A 22,677-nucleotide genomic window follows, 5' to 3' on the forward strand; every position below is an offset into this window, starting at 1 on the left:
TCTTTCCTTTCCATATTTAGTGCTTCCTTCAAGTGCTCTTGTAAGGCAGATCTGGTGGTAATGAATTCCCTCAGCATTTGCTTATTTGAAAAGAATCTTATTTCTCCTTTGTTTACGAAGCTTAGTTTTGATATGAAATTCTGGGTTGGAATTTTTTAAGAATATTGAATATTGGCTCCCAATCTCTTCTGACTTTTAGAGTTTCTGCTGAAAGGTCAGCTGTTAGTCTGATGAACTTCCCTTTGTAGGTAACATGGCCTTTCTCTCTGGCTGCCCTTAGCAACTTTTTTTCACTTCAGCCTTGGAGAATCTGATGATTATGTGTCTTGGGAATGATCTTCTTCTGGAGTATCTTATTGGGTTCTCTACATTTTCTGAATTTGAATGTTGGTCTTTATATCTAGGTTGGGAAAGTTCTCATGGATGATATCCTGAAATATGTTTTTCAAACTGGTTCCATTCTCCCCAACTCTTTTGGGTACACCAATTAGTCAAAGATCTGGCCTCTTTACACAATTCCATATTTCTCAGTGGTTTTGTTCATTCCTTTTCACTACTTTTTCTCTATTATTGTATGCCTTTTTTTTTTTTTGAGACAGAGTTTTGCTCTTGTTGCCCAGGCTGGAGTATAATGGCGCAATCTCGGCTCAACGCAACCTCCGCCTCCTGGGTTCAAGTGATTCTCCTGCCTCAGCCACCCAAGTAGCTAGTATTACAGGCATGTGCCACCATGCCCAACTAATTTTTTTGTATTTTTAGTAGAGACGGGGTTTCACCATGTTGGCCAGGATGTTCTCCATCTCTTGACCTCATGATCCACCCGGCTCAGCCTCCCAAAGTGCTGGGATTACAGGCCTGTCTTATTTCAGAAAGACAGTCTTCAAACTCTGAGATTCTTTCCTCTGCTTGGTCTATTATTCTATTAATACTTGAGATTGCATTATGAAATTATTGTGTTGTGTCCTTCAGCTCTATCAGGCTGGTTACACTCTTTTTTATACTGGCTATATTGTCTGTCAGCTCCTGTAATGATATATCATGATTTTTAGCTTCCTTTCACTGGGTTAAAATATACTTTAGCTCGGTGAAGGCTATTTTTATCCATATTCTGAATCTACTTCCGTCATTTCAGTTCTGAACCCTCAATGGATAGATAGATGCAGTCATTTGGAGGAAAAGGGGCATTCTGGTTTCTTGAGCTTTCAGCTCTCTTATGTTGATTCTTTCTCATCTTTGTGGGCTTATCTACCCTCAACCTTTGAGGCTGCCAACTTCTGCATGTCTTATTTTTTTTTCTTTTAACAGTCTGGCCACTTTTCAGTGAGGCTGCTACAGTTTGCTAAGGGTCTGCTCCAGTCCCTAGTCACCTCAGATTTTCCAGTGCCTGGAGGTATCACCAGTGAAGGCTGCAAAATCACAAAAATGGCAGCCTGCTGCTTCCTCTGATTGCTCTATCCCAGCGGGGTACAGACATGTTGCCGGCCTGAACGCACCAGTAGGAGGCGGCTGGAGACCCTGGTTGGGAAGTCTCACCCCAGTCAGGAGTAATGGGATGGTGGACCTGCTTAAAGAAGTAGCCTGGCTATGTTTTTGTAGAGCAGCTGTGCTGTGTTGGGTACCACTTTTGCTCAGTCAGTTTGGGTTCCCCAAAGACCGCAGGCTAGAATGGCTGAGTTGTCCAAACAGCAAAGTTGGCGGCCCATCCCTCCTCACCAGGAACTCCATCCCATGAAGAATTCAAATCTCTGCTGGCCAGAGAACACCAGCAGGTGGTGGATGGAGGCCTTAGAGGGGAGGTTCCACCTAGTGAGGAGGAACAGGATCAGGGACCCACTTAAAGAAGCGGCCTGGCCACACTTCAGTAGAGCAGCTGTGCTATGCTGGGGTACCACTTCTGCTCAGTTGGCTTGGGCTCTCCCAAGGCAACAGGGTGGAATGTGTAAGTCACTCAAACAGCAAAGATGGCAACCCAACCTCCCTACAGAAACTCCATCCTAGGTAGGCACAACACTGTTGCTGGTGGCTGGCAGGAATTCTAAGCCAGTGGGTCTTATCCTGTGAGGTGTCATGGAAGTGGGGCCCACAGACCATTGCTGCTCAGCCCACTGGATTCAGCCACTTTCCTAGGGGTATGCATAGATGTGTTAACTTCCTGCTTTGCTGGAGCTGGAGTTACTTTTGCTGGGAAGCCAGAGTATGCAAAGCGGCTACTCTGGCAAAACTCTATGTAGCTCTGTGTGTCAGATTGTAGGACCTGGTGGAGTTGGTTCATGAGGGGATCTTCTTACCCAAGTGTTGCAAAGATCTGTGGAGAAGCATAGTTTCCCGGGGTTGCACCTACACTCAGTGCTTCCCTGGGCAGAGGAAGTTCTCTTGGCTCTGTGTTGCTTCCAGGTGGACTGCTATTTTGCCTTGCTTTTCTCCATTCTTCATTGGTCAAGTTGTTTCCTTGATTAGTCCTAGTGTGAGTACCTGGGTGTTGCAGTTGAAGATGCTGTATTTACTCACTCCTTTTATTCCTTTCCATGAGAGCCACACACCATAGCTGCTTCCAGTCAATCATCTTGGCCATGCAGCTCCATTTTCTTAACTTTCTTAATCAACAAATAGTAGTCTAAGTTGTATGTTGTTTGTATGTGATAAGAGAAATCACCAGAACTAAAAATAACACTTAGCTAACAAATTGAGAAGGTGAGAAGGAGAAAGGAGATAGGAGAAAGTATAGTGAGCTAATTATCTAATCTTTTGCAAAAGACATAAACAAAAACTATCTAAAGCTGCTATAGCAAGAAGCGGTGATTAGATAAAATATATCAACTGACAAATGTTTTATAACAACATATAAAAAGAGAATATAAGCCTTCCAAATTATATGAAAAAAAGTGCACACTGCATACACTGAACCAAAGTAATGGTAAGAAATTTTATGAATAAAATCCAAAAAGAAAGTATTTAAAACAGAAAAGCCCATAACATTGGATGAAAACATTAAAAACTAATTATATTTTTGATGCCTAATGTAAATAGGATATAGTCACAGAAAGATGATAAGATTGGGTAAAAAATAAACGATAATATGTTATAGGTGAAAAATATGTTGTATACACAAGAAGCATACAGAGCTAAAAGACTCAGATTGTATAAAAGAAAAAAAGACATAACAGGGAAATAGTAACAAAAAGAAACCTGGGGTAGAAATATCAATATCACAAAGACTAAATCCAAAACAAATGTTACACAAGACAGTCCATTTTGTGAGTGTAAGTATACAATTTACTATGAGAATGTTGTTGCCATAAATATGTACATAAACAGTAAAAGATAGAACACATAGGCTGCAAACAAAACAAGAAGAACTAGAAATACAGTATTAGCAGTGGATTTTAACTTGCCTCCAGGTTCATGACAGATCAGCTACATAATAAAATAATCATACAGAATATGTAAATGATATAATTATTATACTTCAGCTAACAAATATGTCTCAAACTCTTTAACATAAAAGCATATATAAATAAACAGATAATTTCCAATACATATACAAATACATAAAGAACAGACCATGATCTCTGGATACATTTCAACAGAAGTAGAAATTAATACTCATAAAAAGAAAAATATATAATCATAGAAAAATTGTACATCTTTTTCTTAAATACTTTGAATTCATAATGAAAATTTTAAAAAATTATAAAATAAAGATAATAAACACATAATTTATCAAAAAAATTGGTGCTTATCTAAAGTTGTACTCAAAGAGCAATTCACAGTTTTATATTCTTTAGGAATTAAAAAGGAAGCTCAACAAGTAAGTTAAGTACTAGACTCAAAAAGTTAGAAGTGCTAGAAAACTAAACTACGTGCTTTCAAGGAAAACAGAAGGAATAAAGTAATGATGATTTAAGCAGAAATTACTGATTTGGGAAGCAGAGAATCAATGAAATTGATAATCCTTGAGTGTGCATAAAGTTTGTGGTTATTAGACAGTAGAAAACATGGAGATAAACACAGTTGAAGAAGATTTTTAAAAAACTTTTCATTAAGAAAACATTCTTAAAAAAAAAAGACATTATTCATCATGAAAGTCTTCAAACACACACAAAATTAGAAGGCAGAACAAAATAAATACCCATGTATCCGTTATCACATTGTCTTGATTACTTTACATTTTCTACTAAGTCTTGAAGTTGTGTCAGTTCTCTGTCTCTATACTTCTCCAGTGTTCTGTTGGCTATTCTGTATCACTTCCTTCTTCACAGAAACCTTCAAATCAGTATGTCAATATCTACAAAATAACTTGTTAAGATTTTAATTGGCATTGGGGTGAATCTACAGCTAAGTAGGAAATAACTGATATCTTAACAACATTGAGTGTTCCTATCAATGAGCAGGAAATATTTCTCCACTTATTTGAATCTCTTTTATTTCTCTCTTCAAAGTTTTATAGTTTTCTTCATATAAATGTTGTACATATTTTGTTAGGTTTGCATCTAAGTATTTTTTATTTGCTAATTAATTTTTCATTGGTGATAGATAGGTAGGCAATTGACTTTTCCATATCGACTTTCTATATTGTATCCTGCAAACTTACAATAATTGCTTATTAGCTCCAGGAGTTTTGTGTTGGTCTTTAGGATTTTCTTCAAGACAATCATGTCATTTGCAAACATAGATAGTTCTAGTTCTTCCTTATTAATCTATATAATTGTATTTCTTATTATTGTCTTACTTTAGTAAAACGTAGAATAGGAGTGGTGAGAGGGTACATCCTTGTCTTATTCCCAAATAAATGGTGAGAAAACATTGAGTTTCTCACCATGAAGTACGATGTTAGCTCTAGATTTTTTGTAGATATTATTTATCATGTTGAGGAAGTTCTTTTTCTATACAACTAGTTTGCTTAGAGTTTTTATCATGAATGGGTATTGGATTTTTTCAAATGCTTTTTATTTTTTTATTTTATTTATTTATTTATTTATTTATTTTGAGACGGAGTTTCGCTCTTGTTACCCAGGCTGGAGTGCAATGGCGCGATCTCGGCTCACCGCAACCTCCGCCTGCCGGGTTCAGGCAATTCTCCTGCCTCAGCCTCCTGAGTCGCTGGGATTACAGGCACGTGCCACCATGCCCACCTAATTTTTTGTATTTTTAGTAGAGACGGGGTTTCACCATGTTGACCAGGATGGTCTCGATCTCTTGACCTCGTGATCCACCCGCCTCGGCCTCCCAAAGTGCTGGGATTACAGGCTTGAGCCACCGCGCCCGGCCGTTCAAATGCTTTTTATTATGAATGAGTATTGGATTAATGTGATCATATTTTTTTCTGTAGCCTATTGATACATTTATCAATTTTTTAAATGCTTAACTGATCTTTCATACACAGAATGAATGCTCATGTGTCACAGAGTATGCTTCTTTTCATACATTGTTGAATTTGATTTGCTAGTATTTTTGAGGGTTTTTGCATCTATGTTCATGACAGATACTGAGTTTCCATAATTTTTCTCTTCTTGTAATATCTCTGGTTTTGATTTCAGGAGAATGCTGGCCTCATAGAATGAATTAGAAGTGTTTACTCTGTTTAGATTTTCTGGAAGATATTGCAGAAATTGATATCATTGGCTCCTTAAGTGTTTCATAAAACCCCAGTGAATTAGTAGAAAATACCACTGAAACCATTTGAGCCTGGCACTTTCTCTTTTTGAAGTTATGTGAACTCTGTTTTATTGGATATAGGTCTGTTCAAATTATTCATCCTGATAGTTGGTGTCTTTCAAGGCATTAGTCCATTTCATTTTAGATATCAAATTTGTAGCATAGAGATATTCATACTATTCCCTTATTGTTTTGTTAATGCCCACAAGGTAAGTATGATGGTTCTACTTTATTTATGATATTAGCAATTTGTGTCTTTTCTTTTTTTTTTTTTCCTTGATTAGCTTGGCTAGAGGTTTATCAATTTTATTAATCTTTTCAACTAATCAAGCTCCTCTATATATGGAGTAGCCATTCTTTTGTTTCTTTAATTCTCTATTAAATTTGTTTCCCTTTACTCTGTGTACTCCTCCTGAATTTTTTCTTCTGTGAGATCCAAGAATGCTCTCTTGAGGTCTGGAGCTGGACCTCTTTCTGGTAACATCTTCCATGGCAAACCATAAAGGAACCATATTGAAGAGACCCCCAACTCAAAAGAAATAGACTGCAGCACCAATTGGCTGACTTTGCAGTTAAGAAAACTTTTCTTTTGAGTTATTTACGGCTTCTAACAATTGAGTAAAATATACTCATGGAAACAAAATCTGGAGCATATTTCTTTCTTTCTACCTTATTTCTCCAGAATTTGGAGACTATTTATATCTTTTTTGTAGGGTTGTGGGGACAGGGTCTGGCTCTGTCACCCAAGCTGGAGTGCAGTGGTGCAATCACAGCTCACTGCAACCTCTGCCTCCTGGGCTCAAGTGATCCTTCCACATCACCATGCACAGCTAATTTTTGTATTTTTTATACAGACAGGGTTTTGTCTTGTTGCCCAGACTGGTCTTGAACTCCTGAGTTCAAGCAATCTGCCCACCGCGGCCTCCCAAAGTGCTGGAATTACCGGTGTGCACCACCTCACCTGGCCTTATATCACCTTTTGTTGGGATTCAGAGTTATAAATGGTCCTTACCATACCACTGCTTTCTCACCAAATACTTCTCTACCCTGAATACAAGAGACCCTCATAGTTAGGCAGGAAAACATCACCCATTCAGCCTGAAGAAGTTACAGAAAATGAATCTTTTAGGATTAAGGGTCCCCTTTTAGAAGGGAGAGGGGAAATATGTCAGAGGGGTTTGAATCAGAGCAACTCCATCTTGAATAGGGTCTGGATAAAATGAGGCTGAGACCTGCTGGGTTGCATCCCCAGGAAGTTAGGCATTCTTTGTCTTAAGATGAGATAAGAGGTTGTTGGAATTGGTTTCATAAGCTACAGGTCACAAAGACCCAGCTAGTAAAACAGGATGCAGTAAAGAAGCCAACCAAAACCCATCAAAAACAAGAGGAGGAGAAGAGCGACCTCCGGTTGTCCTCACTATTCATTATATGCCAGCTATAATTCATTTGCATGCTAAAAGACACTCCCACCAGCACCATGATGGTTTACAAATGCCATGGCAATGTCCAGAAGTTATCCTATATGCTCTGAAAACAGGAAGAACCCTCAGTTCTGGGAACTCCCCATCCCTTTCCTGGGCAACACATGAATAATCCATCCCTTGCTTAGCAAATAGTCAAGAAAAAACATAAGTATACTCAGTGAAGCAGCCCATGCCACACAGCTCTTTCTATGGAGCAGCCATTATTTTGTTTCTTTCTTTCTCTAATAAATTTGCTTTCACTTAAAAACAAAAACAAATAGCCAATATTTTGTCTTGTTGATTTTTTTTATTGGTTTTCTGTTTTCAATTTCTTAACGTCTGCTGTAATTTCGATTTCTTTTCTTCAATTTATCTTGCATTAATGTGCTCTTCTTTTCCTGATTTCCTAATGTGGAAACTTAGATCATCAATGTTAGATATTCCTTCTTTGCTAATATATGCATTCAGTGTCAGAAATGCCCCTCAAAGCACTGCTTTCACTGCATCCTGAAAATTTTAATAAGCCCCATTTTCGTTTTTATTTAGTTCATTTCATTTTATTTTATTTCTCTTGAGACTTCTTTTTTGGTATGTTTGTTATTTAGAAGTTTATTGTTTAATCTCTAGATATTTAGGGATTTTCCCAGCTCTCTTCTGTCTTTTGTTCCTAGTTTAATTCTATTGTGATCTGAGAGCATACTTTGTAGGATTTCTATTCTCTTAGATGCTGTTAAGGTGTGTTTTATGGACAAAGCTGTGATCTATCTGGGTGAATATTTCACACAACCTTGAGAATAATGTGTATTCAGTAGTTATTAAATGAAGTATGCTATGAATGTCACTAGATCCAGCTGATCAGTGGCAGTGCTCAGTTCAACTATGCCCTCATCGGTTTTCTGTCTGCTGGATCTTTCAATTACTGATAAAGGGTTGTATATAAAGTTTTAATAATTGCCAACATTTTGCCATTTCATTTCATCTATTAACTTCCTTTTTTTCTTTTCTTTTTTTTTTTTTTTTTTTTTTTTTTTGAGATGGAATTTTTGCTCTTGTTGCCCAGGCTGGAGTGCAATGACGTGATCTTGGCTCACTGCAACCTCTGCCTCCCAGGTTCAAGCGATTCTCCTGCCTCACCCTCCCAAGTAGGCTGGGACTACAGGCACACACCACCATGCCCTGCTGATTTTTGTATTTTTAGTAGATATGGGGTTTCTCCGTATTGGTCAGGCTGGCCTCAAACTCCCGACCTCAGGTGATCCACTTGCCTCACCTCTCAAAGTGCTGGGATTACAGGCATGAGCCACCATGCCCAGGCAACTTCCTTTTTCTCAATCACATAGGATGAAATATCTCCACTTTACACTGATAGAAGATGGGTAAGCATATGTCAAATTTCTTTAAAAAGGATTTTATCATTAATATTATAAATGTTTTAAAAAGTATAGATTTACAGAGAGTTGCGCAGATAGCACAGAGAGATCCTGTTTACTCTTTACCTAGTTTCTCCCAATGGTTATTTCTTATATACAATATATAAAAAACACAAAACTGATGCTGGCACAACGTGTATGTACAGTTCATTTTCACAACGTGTATGTACAGTTCTATTCCATTTTTCACATGTGGAGATTTGGGTAAGCACCACCAAGCAGTTAGAGAACTATTTCCTCGTCACAAAGGTCTCCCTGTGCTACCCCTTTAACTTATCACAGTATACTAGTATCCGCATTTTATCAGTATAGAAATCTTACCTTCCTTTATGTGTCTTTACCTTCCTCTGCTTATAAAATAATTTTCTTAAATATTTCTTTTATATACCTGAGACAATGTTATAATTTTTGCATGAACCATCAAGCATAATTTAGAAAAGTCAAGATAGATAAAATTTATTATAATTATTCATACTTTTCCATATATTCACTCTGTTGTTCTTCCTTCTTGTTTCAAGACTCTTTTGGTTATCATTTCATTTCTGTTTAAATAATTTCCTTTAGTCATTGTTTTAGGATAGGTCTGATGAGACAAGTTCTTGCTTTCCTTCATCTAAAAGAGTCTTGATGTGTCCTTTATTTCTGAAGGATATTTCAACTGGGTATTGAATTCTGGGTTAACAGTTCTTTATTTTCAGCACTGAAGAAATGGGTGTAACTCTCTTCTGGCTTCCACAGTTTTTAATGTGAAATCTGTCATCATTTGAATTGTTTTTTTATCGGAAAGGACAAGTAAAGTGTCCTTTCTTTTGCTGCTTTCACAGTTTTTTTTTTTTTTTTTTTTTTTTGCCTTTAATTTTCAAAACTTTGACTATCATGAGTCTTGATGTGAATGCCTTTGGGTTTATTCTGTTTGGGACTTGCTAGGCTTCTTGAATCTGTATTTTTTTTAGATGGAGTCTCATGTTGTCACCCGGGCTGGAGAGCAATGACACGATCTTGGCTCACTTCAATCTCCGCCTCCCAGGTTTACGTGATTCTCCTGCCTCAGCCTCCCAAGTAGCTGGGATTACAAGTGCGCACCACCATGCCTAGCTAATTTTTTTTTTTTATTTTTAGTGGAGATGGAGTTTCACTATATTGGCCAGACTGGTCTCGAACTTCTGACCTCATGATCCGCTTGCCTCGGCCTTCCAAAGTGCTGGGATTACAGGCATGAACCACACCTGCCCTGAATCTGTATATTTATGCCTATTACCAAATTTGGAAAATGTTTTACCATTATGTATTCTCCAAGTAATTTTTCAGCAGCTCTATCCTCTCTCTTCTTCTTTTGAAATTCTGATAATTAAATGTTAGATATTTTGTAACAGTCTCACAGATCCCTAAGGCTGTTTGATTTTTCAGTGTATACTCTCTTCATTGTTAAGTTTGAGTGATTTCTATTTTTCTGTCTTCAAATTCACTGATTCTTTCCTCTGCCCCTCAATTTTTCTGTGAAACCCATCAATTAAGTTTTAAAATTTCATTTTTTACTTTTATATTCTAGAATTTTCATTTAGTTCTTCATGTCTTCTATTTTTGTGCTGATGTTTTCTACTTTCTTTCATTTATCATTTGTTTCAAGAGTTTCACAATGGCCCACTGATGCATTTTTATCATAGTTGCTTAAAAACACTGTCAGACAATTCTAACATCTGTGTTATCTTAGTGTTGATGTATATTAATTTTCTTTTCTTATTTAAGATCTTCCTGGTTCTTTCAATGGTAAGTGATTTTCAGTTGAATCTTGGATTTTTTTTTAATGTGGGTAAATAGTAGGTGTATATGAATCTTGGATATTTTTTACTTTATTTTATGAGACTTTGGGTTATATTTAAATCATTTGTTTGAGCTGCGTCCTCTAATACTGCAATGGTGGGCAGACAGGGCAAGGGATGCCTCATTACTCCTAGATGATGGTGGAAGTCCAAGATCTACATGCGGCCCTGTTGACACTCTTGAGGGGAGGAATAACTTGTTTATCACTGGGCAGGGGTGACAGAACAGGATCACCACTCAAGCTCTTCTGTACCACCCTGGCTAGGACAGTGGTGTTTCATTACTGCTCCCAATGTAGTTTCCCATGATATTCCATGACACCATGGTGGTGGTAGGATGGCCTCATTACTGCTGGGCAGTGAGAAAGTTCCTGACTGTCTACTAGGTCTCTTCTGACACCATCCCAGCAGACAGGGGCATTTCATTATTGTTAGGTGGAGGTGGAAGTCCAGCTTCTCCACTGACACCATGGGGAGAAGGTGGCTCATGACCATGCGGGAGGATGAAAGTCTGAGCTTTCCACTTGGCTTTCTCTGACACTATCCAGGAGAAGGGGAGACCTATCTTGTTACACCCTGTTAAGGATGAAAGTCTAGGCTCCTTACTTAGCCATTGTTGGTAAAGGTGACTACAGTTCTTTTCTGTGGTTTGGTTAGGGCAGTTATTGTCTGAAAGTGTTCTGTCTTTCTAGGCTACCCTTTTCTTGTCTTTTGGCTAGAGAGGGCAGACTTTCTTTGGAGGCTTTCTTTAGTCTGTTGCCAATGGCATTTCCAAGTTGCTAGCTTCTCTAGCACTCATTCTGGAACACATAAAGCAAAAGGCAACTCAGGAAAACCACTATCATGTCATTGCTCAGGTCACAAGGTCACTAGCAGGGTAAGTAGTTTGCCTTCTTCTCCCTACCATTTACAGTCTTCTATGTGTGCATGCTCTCTTTCTCCACATATACTTATCTATGTTTACTTAAGTATACTTACCAAGAGGAAGAAAGTATATCTAATGTACCCTGCCTTTGTTCTCCTTGCAGTATGTTGAATCAAACCCAGGTACCCTATAATTTCATCTATAAAGACTTTAATAAGTATAATACTAGCTAGTGTATTAAAAATATAAATAACCCTGATACCATTGTCACATATCCCAAAATTAAAAATCAATCTTTAATATCTAGTAACCAGTGTTCAATTCAGTGTTCTATCACTGGATAACAAGTTACCCCTAAAGTTATAGGTTTAAAAAATTTATTTTGCCTTAGCCTTTTATGCTTCAGGAACACAGAAGAGTTTGCCTTGGTAGTTCTCACTTGAGGAGTCTCATGCAGTTGCAGTTATATATCGACTGTAGCTGCAACCATATAAAGAAGATTTACTGGACTGGATGATAGTATCAAAAACGTTATTTTACACTAAGATTCACATCAAACTCCCAGATAAGGTGCAAGCATTTCTTTTGGTTGTTGGGCCATAACAGTTTCCTTTCCTCTCCTCTATTCATGTCATTTATTTGAAGAACTTAGTTTTGGGGTATATCCCATTCTACATCTGGTTACCTATATTCTTAAGGTACCATTTAATATGTTTCAAGGTCCTCCATTGCTCTTGGAAACTGGGAGTTAAATGTAGAGGTATGATTACATTCAGGCTCAGTTTTTTTGACAAAGGTATTTCATAGGTGGTCTGTATACCTCCTATTGCACCACATAAATAAAAATAGAATGTCTGGCTATCTTACTTTTCAATAGTTAGTAATTAATCAGTAGGTTCTGGTGGTAACAGCTTGACACATTCACTAAAAAGTTCCCAATTGACTTTTCAATGCATGGTTTCTCAAGTAAATTGATATTTTGGACCCGGTAACACTTGTTATGGGGGACTGTACTGTACGTTGTAGAATGTTTGGCGGCAACTTTGATACACTCTCATCACCACTCCCACACACTGTCATGTGACAATAAACAATGTCTCCAAATATTGCCAAATATACCCTGAGGAGAAAATGGCCACCACTTGAGAACTTCTTACATTAATGGTTTTAGCAATTGTTAAAAACCATTAATTTGGTTATTTTATTAGGATTTATACAGTAGTGATTTTTCTAATTCCATCATTTCTGCATTTACAACTGTGAATTTTTTTCAAAAGAGTCCTTTTTCAAAAGACTTTCTCTGAGTCTTTCTAGCAAAGGAAGAATAACTGGTTAATAATTTTATTTATCGATGTGTTTAGAATAGTGAGCTGTGCCCTAACAACCTCCAAAGGTGGCCAACTAATTTTTGTTTGGAGTATCATTTGGAACTCTTGAATATTTATGTAATTCATATATTTGAATCTTTTGGGGTCATTTGCTCAAGTTTCCCCATCTTTTACCAGTGAGATCTTTTTCAAGTTAGCTCAGGTTTCCTTTTGACATAACCTTAATTATCAGATAATTTCCTGCTTTCAGGCATGACAAGACAGATAGTCCAGACTCACTTTATGCATTTCCTTTCCCAGACTTGGAATCAGCCACTTACCCAAGGAACCTTGATTCTTTTTACTTTGGAAATGGTATTCAGGGACCACAGTCTGGTCACAGTGACCCGATGGCTTTTGGGTTGTCACTGTTTCTAGGTCTTTGGAACAAAGCTCCAAAGCTAGAACTATAAAACCAAGTATATTTAGAAAGGTTTAGCTTCTCTCATTGTTTCTTTCCCCACAGTCTTTCCTTTCCCTTCAGATAACTATTTTTTATTAGATTTAGTTTATTCTTCTCTTTTGTTAAATCTAAAACACACACATACTCCAAAAAAGTAGCATACAATATTATACAGCTTTCATTTAAAAAATATTGTAAAAAATAGACATAACATAAAATTTACCATTTTAATCATTTTTAAGTGTGCAATTCAGTAGCATTAAGTACTTGCATAATGTTGGGCAACCATCAGCACTACCCAGTTCTAACTTTTTCATCATCCTAAATGGACATTTTGTACCCGTTAAACAATAACTCATCATTCCCATTTTCCTGGAGCTCCCGGTAACCTTTATTCTACTTTCTGTCTCAGTGACTTGCCTATTCTCTCTGTACCTTGCTTTTTTTTTTTTTGGTAAACTGTATATGCTAAAGATCATTCTCTAAGAGCATACATAGTTTCTCCTCATTCATATTTGACAGCTGCATAATATTTCACTGCATAGATGAAGTCACATGCAAAAGTTGCTTATTCATGGGAGATTTGTTTCTAGTCTTTCACTATTATAAACAGGCTGCAATGAACAGTCAAATGCGTTCACCATTTCATTTTTTTTTTTTTTTGCCTATGTATCTTTTATACAGATTCCTAAAAAGTAGAATTGCTGGATCAAAGGGTAAAAGCATAGGCAATTTTACAGTATTTGGATTTTATGTGATGAACAGGAATGAACCACTAAGCCATGTAGGTATTAATCAAAAAACCAGACACAGGATGTTTTAAATGGTATGACTAAAACACTGCTTTAAACCAGGAGCTAGTTATGTTATTTAGCTCTTTTAGTTATAATGATTTTATTTGAAGCAAAGTACATGAAAATAACTCTATTGCCCTTTCTTTGGATTTTAACAAATAGGTGTCTCACATAAAATTATGTAACTCTTATCTTTTCTTCTGCTTTATGAGAATAGTGTAACAAGGGGTACTACCTTAAGACCCTGTGACTACACGTAAAAGTAAAGGAGGGAGTTGTGCCAATTATTGGAGATTTTTGGTTGTAAAATAGCACATCTGGGCAATGTGGGCCAGAAATATATATGCTTTATATATAGGTAAATGTGTGTGTGTATGTGTGTGTATATATATATATGTATAATGTATGTGTGTATACACACACACACACACACACACCATTTTCCCCTTTAAACTAAAGTTTTCTAGGCTTGAATAAACCAGACACTGTTTTCTTGTACTGTTTTGCAAACTGAGTTTGGATGGTTACTCCTTGTTTTCAGGAGTGTTTGATTTTTAAATTATGATATGCCACTGAATGAGAAATGACCAGGGTTTCACAGAGATTTCATGAAAGCAGGGCCACAAAGGAACACCCCAGAGCAGACCGGTGCAGAGGCACTCTAAGAGGTACAGAGAGTTGCACCAATTGCTAGGATTTAATCATTAATCAGAAGGAGTCCAAGCAAGTTACGAAGAGCATGCCCCCAAGCCTCATTTACCCGCCTTGTCGCCACCCTACCTGCTAGTATATTTCAGGGTCTCTAACCCCTCCCTGCATGCAAGCCTAGGCAGAGTTCTGCCAGGTCTCACACCAGAGTACAGCCCATGCACAGACTCCCCGGGACTGCGGCGCCAGTTAGCTGCCTAGGACCCCCGCGGCCGCGTGAGCTCCCTCTTGGTGGCCGAGGGAGCATTTCAATCTGGAAACGCCCAGCCGCTACGTTGGTCCTGCAGACTGACGCCGCTCCCGGTGGGGCGGTGGAGGTAAGAGGGCGGTGGGGAGGGCCCGTCCTTCTCGTTTGGGCTGCAACCAAAGCCCAGTGAGCCTCTATTCCTGGCTGACTGCGAATCCCCCCATCCTGTGTCAGGGTCCGGAAGACCCTTTCTCATCCTCAACCTTGCGGCCTCTGTCCGGCGGGGAAGTTCAGCTGCGGATCCAGCCAAGCCTGGCGAGCTTAGGGACCCTAGTACCCGGTCCGCGGCCGGACGAGGGCGGAGGGGGAGGGGAAGGGGCTGCTGCCTCGTTTCCCAAATCCGGTCCCTAATTGCCCCATCCCCCGCCGTCTGCTCGCTTTGTACAGGCAGTCAAAACAGAACTAGCGGCCAATTGAGGGGGACGGGAAGCAAAGCCGCCTAGCGCCTCGCCCCCTCCAGCCGGCCTCCTGGCCCCCTCCTCTCGCGCCCGGCCCTGGGCCCTCCCTCCCCTTTCCCACTTCTCTTTTTGCCCTAACCTCGCCCCCATCCCCCGCTCATTTCCTCTCGCACCCGGGCTCGCCAATCCCTCTTTCCAAGTCCCTCTTCCACCCCAGCCTTCCTCTCGGGCTCGCCCCCCTTCTCCCCAATCTCCGTCCTCTCCCCTCCCTTCGCCCTGCCCCCCTTCCTTCCTCTTCCCCTCCCCCAACCTTCGCTCCCCTCGTTCCTCCGCACCCGATCTCTCCCTTACTCTGTCCCCGCCCACTCTGCGCCGGCCCCTGGGTCCGGGCTGCGTCCCACGTGTGGAAGGCTGCGCCCCCACTGACAGCCGCCGCCCGCCGGCCCGCCCAGCGCCCCGCCGGGCCTCTAAAACCCGCGCGCCGCGCCCTCCCCCGCCGCATCTTCCCGGGCATCCAGCCTCCCGCCTCCCGCCCTAGCTCTCTTGCCCGCCGCAGGTCCCCACCCTGCGCACCTCCGCCCGGCCTCCGCAGCTGCTGCCCGCACGTCGTTGCCCTGTGGGACTCGGAAAGAGCCCAGAGGGTACCCTGTTCTTTTGGGGCAACTTTTGTTTGCTTGCCTGCTTCTTTTTGGTGACTTTCGCAGCTTTCCAAGATCCGTGCCCGGAGCGCACGGGAATCCGCCGAGCCCTGAGTGCAGGCCTTTTTTCCTTTTGAGGTTCACTTTCTTTGTAACTTTACGCCCGGGCTGCTCAGGTTACTTTTGTAATTTTTCGCCCCCGCCGGCTGGCGGTCCTGTAGTCGCTCGGGGCTGTCGCCCGGGGGATGCAACGTGGACCGCTCGGAGCTGCCGGCTTCACCTCCGCCGCACCTCACCGCCCATTGCGCTAGACTTGGTGTCCTGCGTCGCAGGCAGCCAGGGGGCCGGTGCTCTGTCGGGGTCTCCAGTTAGAGTAGGGAGCCCGAACCTGAGGGAGTTCACTCGCAGCCGACGAAGGGCTTATTAGACATTGACTTTTTTGGGGCCGCGCAGATTTTGTCTTTGGTCACTCCCTCTCCGCGGGTCTAGGGCCGCGCGCTTTCGGCGCCGGCGATGGGGAGACGACGGCGGCTGTGTCTCCAGCCCTACTTCGTGTGGCTGGGCTGCGTGGCGCTCTGGGCTCAGGGCACGGCTGGTCAGCCACAGCCTCCTCCGCCCAAGCCGCCCCGGCCCCAGCCGCCGCCGCAACAGGTCCGGTCCGCCACAGCAGGCTCTGAAGGCGGGTTTCTGGTGCCCGAGTATCTTGAGGAGGGTGCCGCGGTGGCCAGTCGCGTCCGCCGGCGAGGACAGCAGGACGTGCTCCGAGGGTAGGTGGGCAAGCGGTCCCGCACCTAAGGCGCCGGCTTGGGGGAGGGGGAAATCCTCAGTTTGGCGGCTTTCCAGCCCACCCCCTCCCTACCCTAGTGCTGGAGCCTAGAGCTGCAGCCCCCTTCGCCAGGAGACCCAAAGACCCCCCAGGAGCGCCTGCCCCTTCCCAACCCTCGCGGCTTAGCGGGCGTGAAGCTCTCTCGGAGGGTCGGGTGGCAGGTAACAGGGGACCCCGGGCTGCGGATCGCAGAGAGTGTGCAGAGCCCGCGGTCCGGGAACAGGTTCTGAATGTCGGGCGGAAGGCTGGCCTGGGTCCTCCCGACGCAGGGGCCAGAGGAGCCTGCTTCCTCCCCACCGTCTGAGGCGCCGCTCTGAGCCTTTTGTTTGAGGACGTGTGCAGGGTTCGTGGCACACCTTCTAATCACCAACCGGAGCCCTCCACCTTCCGACGCGCCTTCCTTGACACGTCGGGGCCAAAGTAACAGTTGATCAAGGAGGAATGGATTTGGGGAGGAGGGCAAGGATTTTTTGGAACGGAATGTTCCCTTTGTTCTCTGCATCTGGAAGCTAGAATAGTAGCAAATTATATGTTTCCATGTCTCTTTTCGCCCTTTAAACAAGCAGGCAAGGGACGACAGATGAAAGGCAATGTTTAGACGTTTCTGACCCTCCTGCATTCCAGCGTCTAGCTCTTTTACTTCCTCGTCTGCCTCCCAACCCCCAAGAATTTGAAGTGTAGTTTTAGTTTGTTTGTTGTCTTGAAATCTACTCACTCGGGGTATTTATTGCTTACGAAGACCGTTCATATGTTGCTGCACCCCCTCTCTATCTGTGTGTGACCGCCCTTGTCTATCACAGGCCGAACGTGTGCGGCTCCAGATTCCACTCCTACTGCTGCCCGGGATGGAAGACGCTCCCTGGAGGAAACCAGTGCATTGTCCGTGAGTGCTTGGCAGGGATCCCAGCTTGGGGCAGCGCGCTCGGCCCTATCTCCGGCCGACCTCTTGCACTCAGCCATTTGGACGCGCAGTTGCCTTTAAAATCTAGTGATCACATTGCACTGATAATCGGGACGCGGCCCCATTTGAATAGTGGGGAAGACTCAGCCGGTTGGAGTCAGTTCAGACTTCACTTCTAGACTCTGTTGAAAGGCAATAATGAGAAAGGTTTCAAAGATAATTTGGAAGTTTTATCTTTCTGTGTCTATTAATACAAATTGGAAGAGGAGGAGTAGAGCAATTATCTAGATTACTCAAAACCACTTTTTCCGTAAAAAATCCAGATAAGACCACATGTTATTATGCAAATTATCAGGCTTTTAACTCTGCTTGAAGTTTAGGCCTTTTGAAGATCAAGGTTTCTGAGGCATTTGTACAAAACCACTTTCTATTTCTGGTTATATCTCAACAACTACGTGACCTAGATAGCAAAGGAGAATTCTCACGGTGTTGACCTAAGTTAACAAACTTTTAAAAGACAGAACTCTTCCAAAGGCTTGATTTTTTTTCTTTTTAACTTTTTGGAAGACATTTAAATTTAGGGTTTCCAGACCCCAAATCTCATAGTGTGCAGTAGATTTCCAAAGTATGAATCTTAGAGCTTGAAAAATTCTGTATCTCTGACCTTAAAAGTTTTGATTTTTTTTTTTCATCCAAAGTGTATACCCAGTTCTCCAAGTTCTAACTGGAGAACTCATTAGTTATCAGCCTCACAGTGTCGGACTCTGGGATGTCTTTTTTCATATGCTTGTACATTTGTGACTTGAAGTGTGACTGGGCTTCTCCTGTGTGTTTATGTAGCACAACCACATTTGTCTTGCTGGGAGGAGAGCCAGGTATCATAGACAGCGCATTCATTTAGAGCCAGTCTTGACTTTAGATTGACCTCCATGTTCTCCAGGGAATAAATAATTATGCAACTGTAAACAGAGAAAAAGGGCAAGCCACACTAACCAAGGAATAATAAGGATGTAGTGGCATTTCTAACTCTGTATTTATTGGTTTTGTGGGTTTGAGATAGACACTTAATGTTATTTCTGGGCAGCTTTTTAAGAAAGGGATGAAATCTCAACTGTCATAAAGACTAATTTCTTCTTATTTTTTCTACCTTAAAACCCCACTATCTCCAGTGGGCAAAAATAGGAAACAACCTTATTATTTAAAGTGATTTATAAATATTTTAAACAAATCCTCTGATTATAGTAAGCCTTTGCTTTATTTTTTAAAAGGAAAAGTGTTGCATTCTTTTCTCTCCAACACAGAAGTCATATTTGAGGCATTAGTGGAGGGAGCCTTTACTCTTTCAGGCCAGTAGGGCAATACCATGGCTGCTTTAAACTTACACGGTTTTTTAGAATGCCGAAACAGCTAACATCACTCATCGCACACCTGCCATACTAACTGGGAGTGACTTAGGCACTGCGGAAAGTCTGACTCACTAAATGTAATGAATGTAACTGCCATTATTGAGTTGGAGAGCAGCCGAGGAGGAGGGATTGGTTCATGGTATGTGTTGAAAATCTGTAAAGTCAGATTTTATTGGATCAGTGTGGAATGGGAATTCCAGAGAGCAGTGCCTTCCAGAATATTTGCAGTAGAAATATATGTATGGTCCACTGATCACTGATAGAAGATCACCTTTGAAAATCTCAGGGTAACAGTGACTATTGTAGTCTGCATTTCTGCTACTTGAAACATTTAGATGCTTATGAGATACACTGGAATTTACACGTATCAGAAATCTGTAAACAGAGTGAATTTTGAAATGATCTTTATATCTATAAGAACATTTATAACACTTGTGTCAAGAAGTATCTATGAAAATAATTAGTATATCTAAAAATTCAAGGACCTAAGAGTATTAAACAGTGCACAAAACAGGGAGAATGTAATACTTTTATATTCTATTGGATGAGTCGCATCTAACTTTAACAGCCTGCATTCAATTCAGTAGTTCAATTATTTTGACATTCAAAATGATCATATGTAAAGGTAATAAATGAAATAAAACCATTATAAACTCAAAATCAAGAATTTTAATTAATTCCACGCCTTCCTGATGTAGTGAATTAAGTTATTATATTTATTGAATTTATCTGTATCACATCATTTAGCAAAAGAAAGTATCTGAGACAATTTACAAAAAAGAAAATAAGTAAAATACAAATAATCAAAACTAAATATTAATTTTCTCATACAGTTGTACCTCAGCATTCTTTTAATATAGAAAAATTAAAAATGGTCAACTTTTTTGACCTTTTCTTGAGCATCAAAAAATGGTCAACAGCATTTTAATATTTGACTTTGACAGGGTTTATAAGGAGAAGATATCAAAAAGACACTGTATTTCTCCAAGTTCTGGAAACCTAATGCATTTTGTTTTGAGTCTCTATCTTTTGTTGGTATTGTTCTTAGTTGTAGCCTAGAAAAATTACTAAAGTACTTCCAAACTTCCAAATATTCATTTCCAAAAGGACTGAATTGACTTTCTCATCTTCTGTTTTAAAAAAATCTTTTTAGAACCTGAAGTAATGAAAAAATTTGCTTATTAATTTATTTATTGTGAAATTATGCTATGACCAGCGTTTTGATCCATATAATAACAGTGTGATGAGGTTGGCTGGATTAATAACATTTGAGACCTGAGCAAATGTCAGAGCATTCCAATATGATTCCTTTATGTTATGCTACCAAATGAGAAAACTGAATGCAGAAATGCTATGGGTTTTTCTGGAGCTCACAGCAGATCAATGGCAGAGTGACAACTGAACTTCAGATCTTTTGGGTACTATGTCATCTTTACCTGGCCATGTGACTTCCCACAGCATCAGTGAAGTCTCAGCCCCTAGGTCCTATCTCCCTCTCCCTCCCTGGTATTTCTAGGTCTCATAGTTGCAGTAATTGTGGGAGTGACAGATATTCAGTAAGCATACCATATAGCCTGAGGCTGGTGTGAGGCAAAAAGGCATCAGCATTCTTGCTTCTCATTGGCTCACAGGTACAGAGTATATACCTGTATACATGACGGGTAATTGAGAATGCTCAATCTCCAGTCCATCAAACCTTCATTTGGTTTGGAACCTGGGTGGGGGCACTTTGGGTCTCCTCTCTTAAGCCTAGACTAAATATTGACCTTCTGGGGAGAAGGAAACTTTGACATAAAATCATGTTTTAATGCACATTTGTCATTGGAGAGTTACTGGTGATCAGAAACTGTAGTACATTTTAAGAAGTAAGAGTCAACTCCATGGCAGGAAACATATTCTTGTCTAAAAGATTTTTATCTTAACGTCACAATATTTGACACGATTCGCTTTTTATTAATTTGAGACAGGATCTCGCTGTCACTGAGGCTAAAGTGCAGTGGCATGATCATAGCTCATTACAGCCTTTTGACCTCTCTAGTTCAAGCCATCTTCTGACCTCATTCTCCTGAGTAGCTGGGAGTATGGACACATGCCAACTTGCAAGGCTAATTTTTTTTTCATAAAGATTGGGGTCTGTCTATGTTGCACAAGCAGGTTTCCAACTCCTGGACTCAAGTGATCCATTTGCCTAGGCCACCCAATATGCTGAGATTACCTACCCCACTGTTTTCATTTATAAGAAGTACTAATGCTGGTAGTAATATATGGGTGTCAGAAGGCATCTTGGAGAAGAAAAACAATTACTGAATTTGTTTACTTCTGCAGGAAATGCTCTTTACATTATTGAGGGTCCCAAATCTCTTTGAAAGTTGTGGGACCTTTCCCTAGTTACAGCTAGTTTCACGGCATTTCCAGACTTTCTTCTTGTCTTTATATATCTAGTCATGGCATGAGCATTAAAGCAAACAGCGTTTGTGCTTGAAAGAGATAATTCAATTATGGTTATAGAGATAAATCTCTCAGCTCCTGAATGAACTGTCTCTAAATATAGGAGAGACTTTTCATTCAAAGGTACTTGGCCACAAGTTTGGAGTATCTGTGGTATGTGCTGTGTCAGTGAGCCTAACATTCTTTGCCGTGATGACCCTCATACCTTTCTGTTCATTGAAGGTCACAGCTGCAGGAGGCTTTGACTCTCCCCCCATCAAAATGTCACAGTAGCTTTTCTGAGCAGCAGGAATAGGCTAGGTTGTAGAGATAATACAGAAGGAGAAAGGCTGTAGGAAGAAGGGAGGGGATTGTTGAGGGGAGCAAAGATTGATCATGGAGTAGGTCAGATACCAGCCTGGAAAAAAGGTGTATGGAAACCCTGAGGCTTGGCCAAGTCATTAGGGCCTGGAGCCTCAGCCAGTTTTATGTTCTCTGTCTCCTCTGAAGGCTTTTGCATAGTGAGCGGTTTTCTCTGTTTCGCAACCCTCCCAACTCCTAGAATCAAGGCTGTCTTTCTGGGTGAATTCTGTGTTTTAAACTCTAGTCTTTAATGAAAGAGACTGCATTGATACGATAGTTAAACATTTAGGATTATGCCATTTTTTCTTTATTGCAAAGCTTTAAATATTTATTATAAAAATAATAATCCACACATTATGCTATCAGGCAGTGAGATCCATTGCACTGTTTGGTGAAAGTTCTTTTAGACCTTTTAAAGCCAATTTATGTATACACACACACACACACATACATATATATATACACACATTTTATATATACACACATTTATACACACATATATATACTTACATATGTATTTTAAACTTAAAAAGGCTGTGCTTTATTTTATTCTACTATGATTTTATTCTGTAACATTTACTTATGTATGACTTTATTTTTATTTCTAGTTTTCCATAAGTTATTGGAGTACAGGTGATATTTAGTTCCACAAATAAGTCCTTTAGTGGTGATTTGTGAGATTTTGATGCACCCCTCACCTGAGCAGGGTACACTCTACCATATTTGTAGTCTTTTATCCCTCGTCCCCTCCCACTCTTTCCCGCAAGTCCCCAGAGTCCATTGTATCATTCTTATGCCTTTGCATCCTCATAGCTTAGCTTCCATGTATCAGTGAAAACATATGATGTCTGATTTTCTCTTCCTGAGTTACGTCACTTAGAATAATAGTCTCCAATCTCATCCAGGTCACTGCAAACGCTGTTAATTCATTCCTTCTTATGGCTGCAATATATATATATATATACA

General features: G+C 40.5%; 1 protein-coding gene across 2 annotated transcripts in view; it reads left to right on the forward strand.

Moving 5' to 3' along the window:
* The first annotated feature begins 15,644 nt into the window (after positions 1 to 15,644).
* Positions 15,645 to 22,677, forward strand: part of FBN2 (fibrillin 2) — a 263,141-nt gene continuing 256,108 nt past the window's right edge. The window contains exons 1-2 of one of the 2 annotated variants that reach the window (XM_032262361.1): positions 15,645 to 16,555; positions 17,415 to 17,497. In XM_032262361.1, coding sequence (XP_032118252.1) covers positions 16,302 to 16,555; positions 17,415 to 17,497 — 337 coding nt within the window. In that variant the 5' untranslated portion in view covers positions 15,645 to 16,301. The remainder of the gene's footprint in view (positions 16,556 to 17,414; positions 17,498 to 22,677) is intronic. The other variant, XM_032262277.1, reaches the window with a different exon arrangement.

This window comes from Sapajus apella, unplaced genomic scaffold (genome assembly GCF_009761245.1).
Source record: "Sapajus apella isolate SASKATOON/1434 unplaced genomic scaffold, GSC_monkey_1.0 scaffold1, whole genome shotgun sequence".
Taxonomy (NCBI): Eukaryota; Metazoa; Chordata; class Mammalia; order Primates; family Cebidae; genus Sapajus; species Sapajus apella.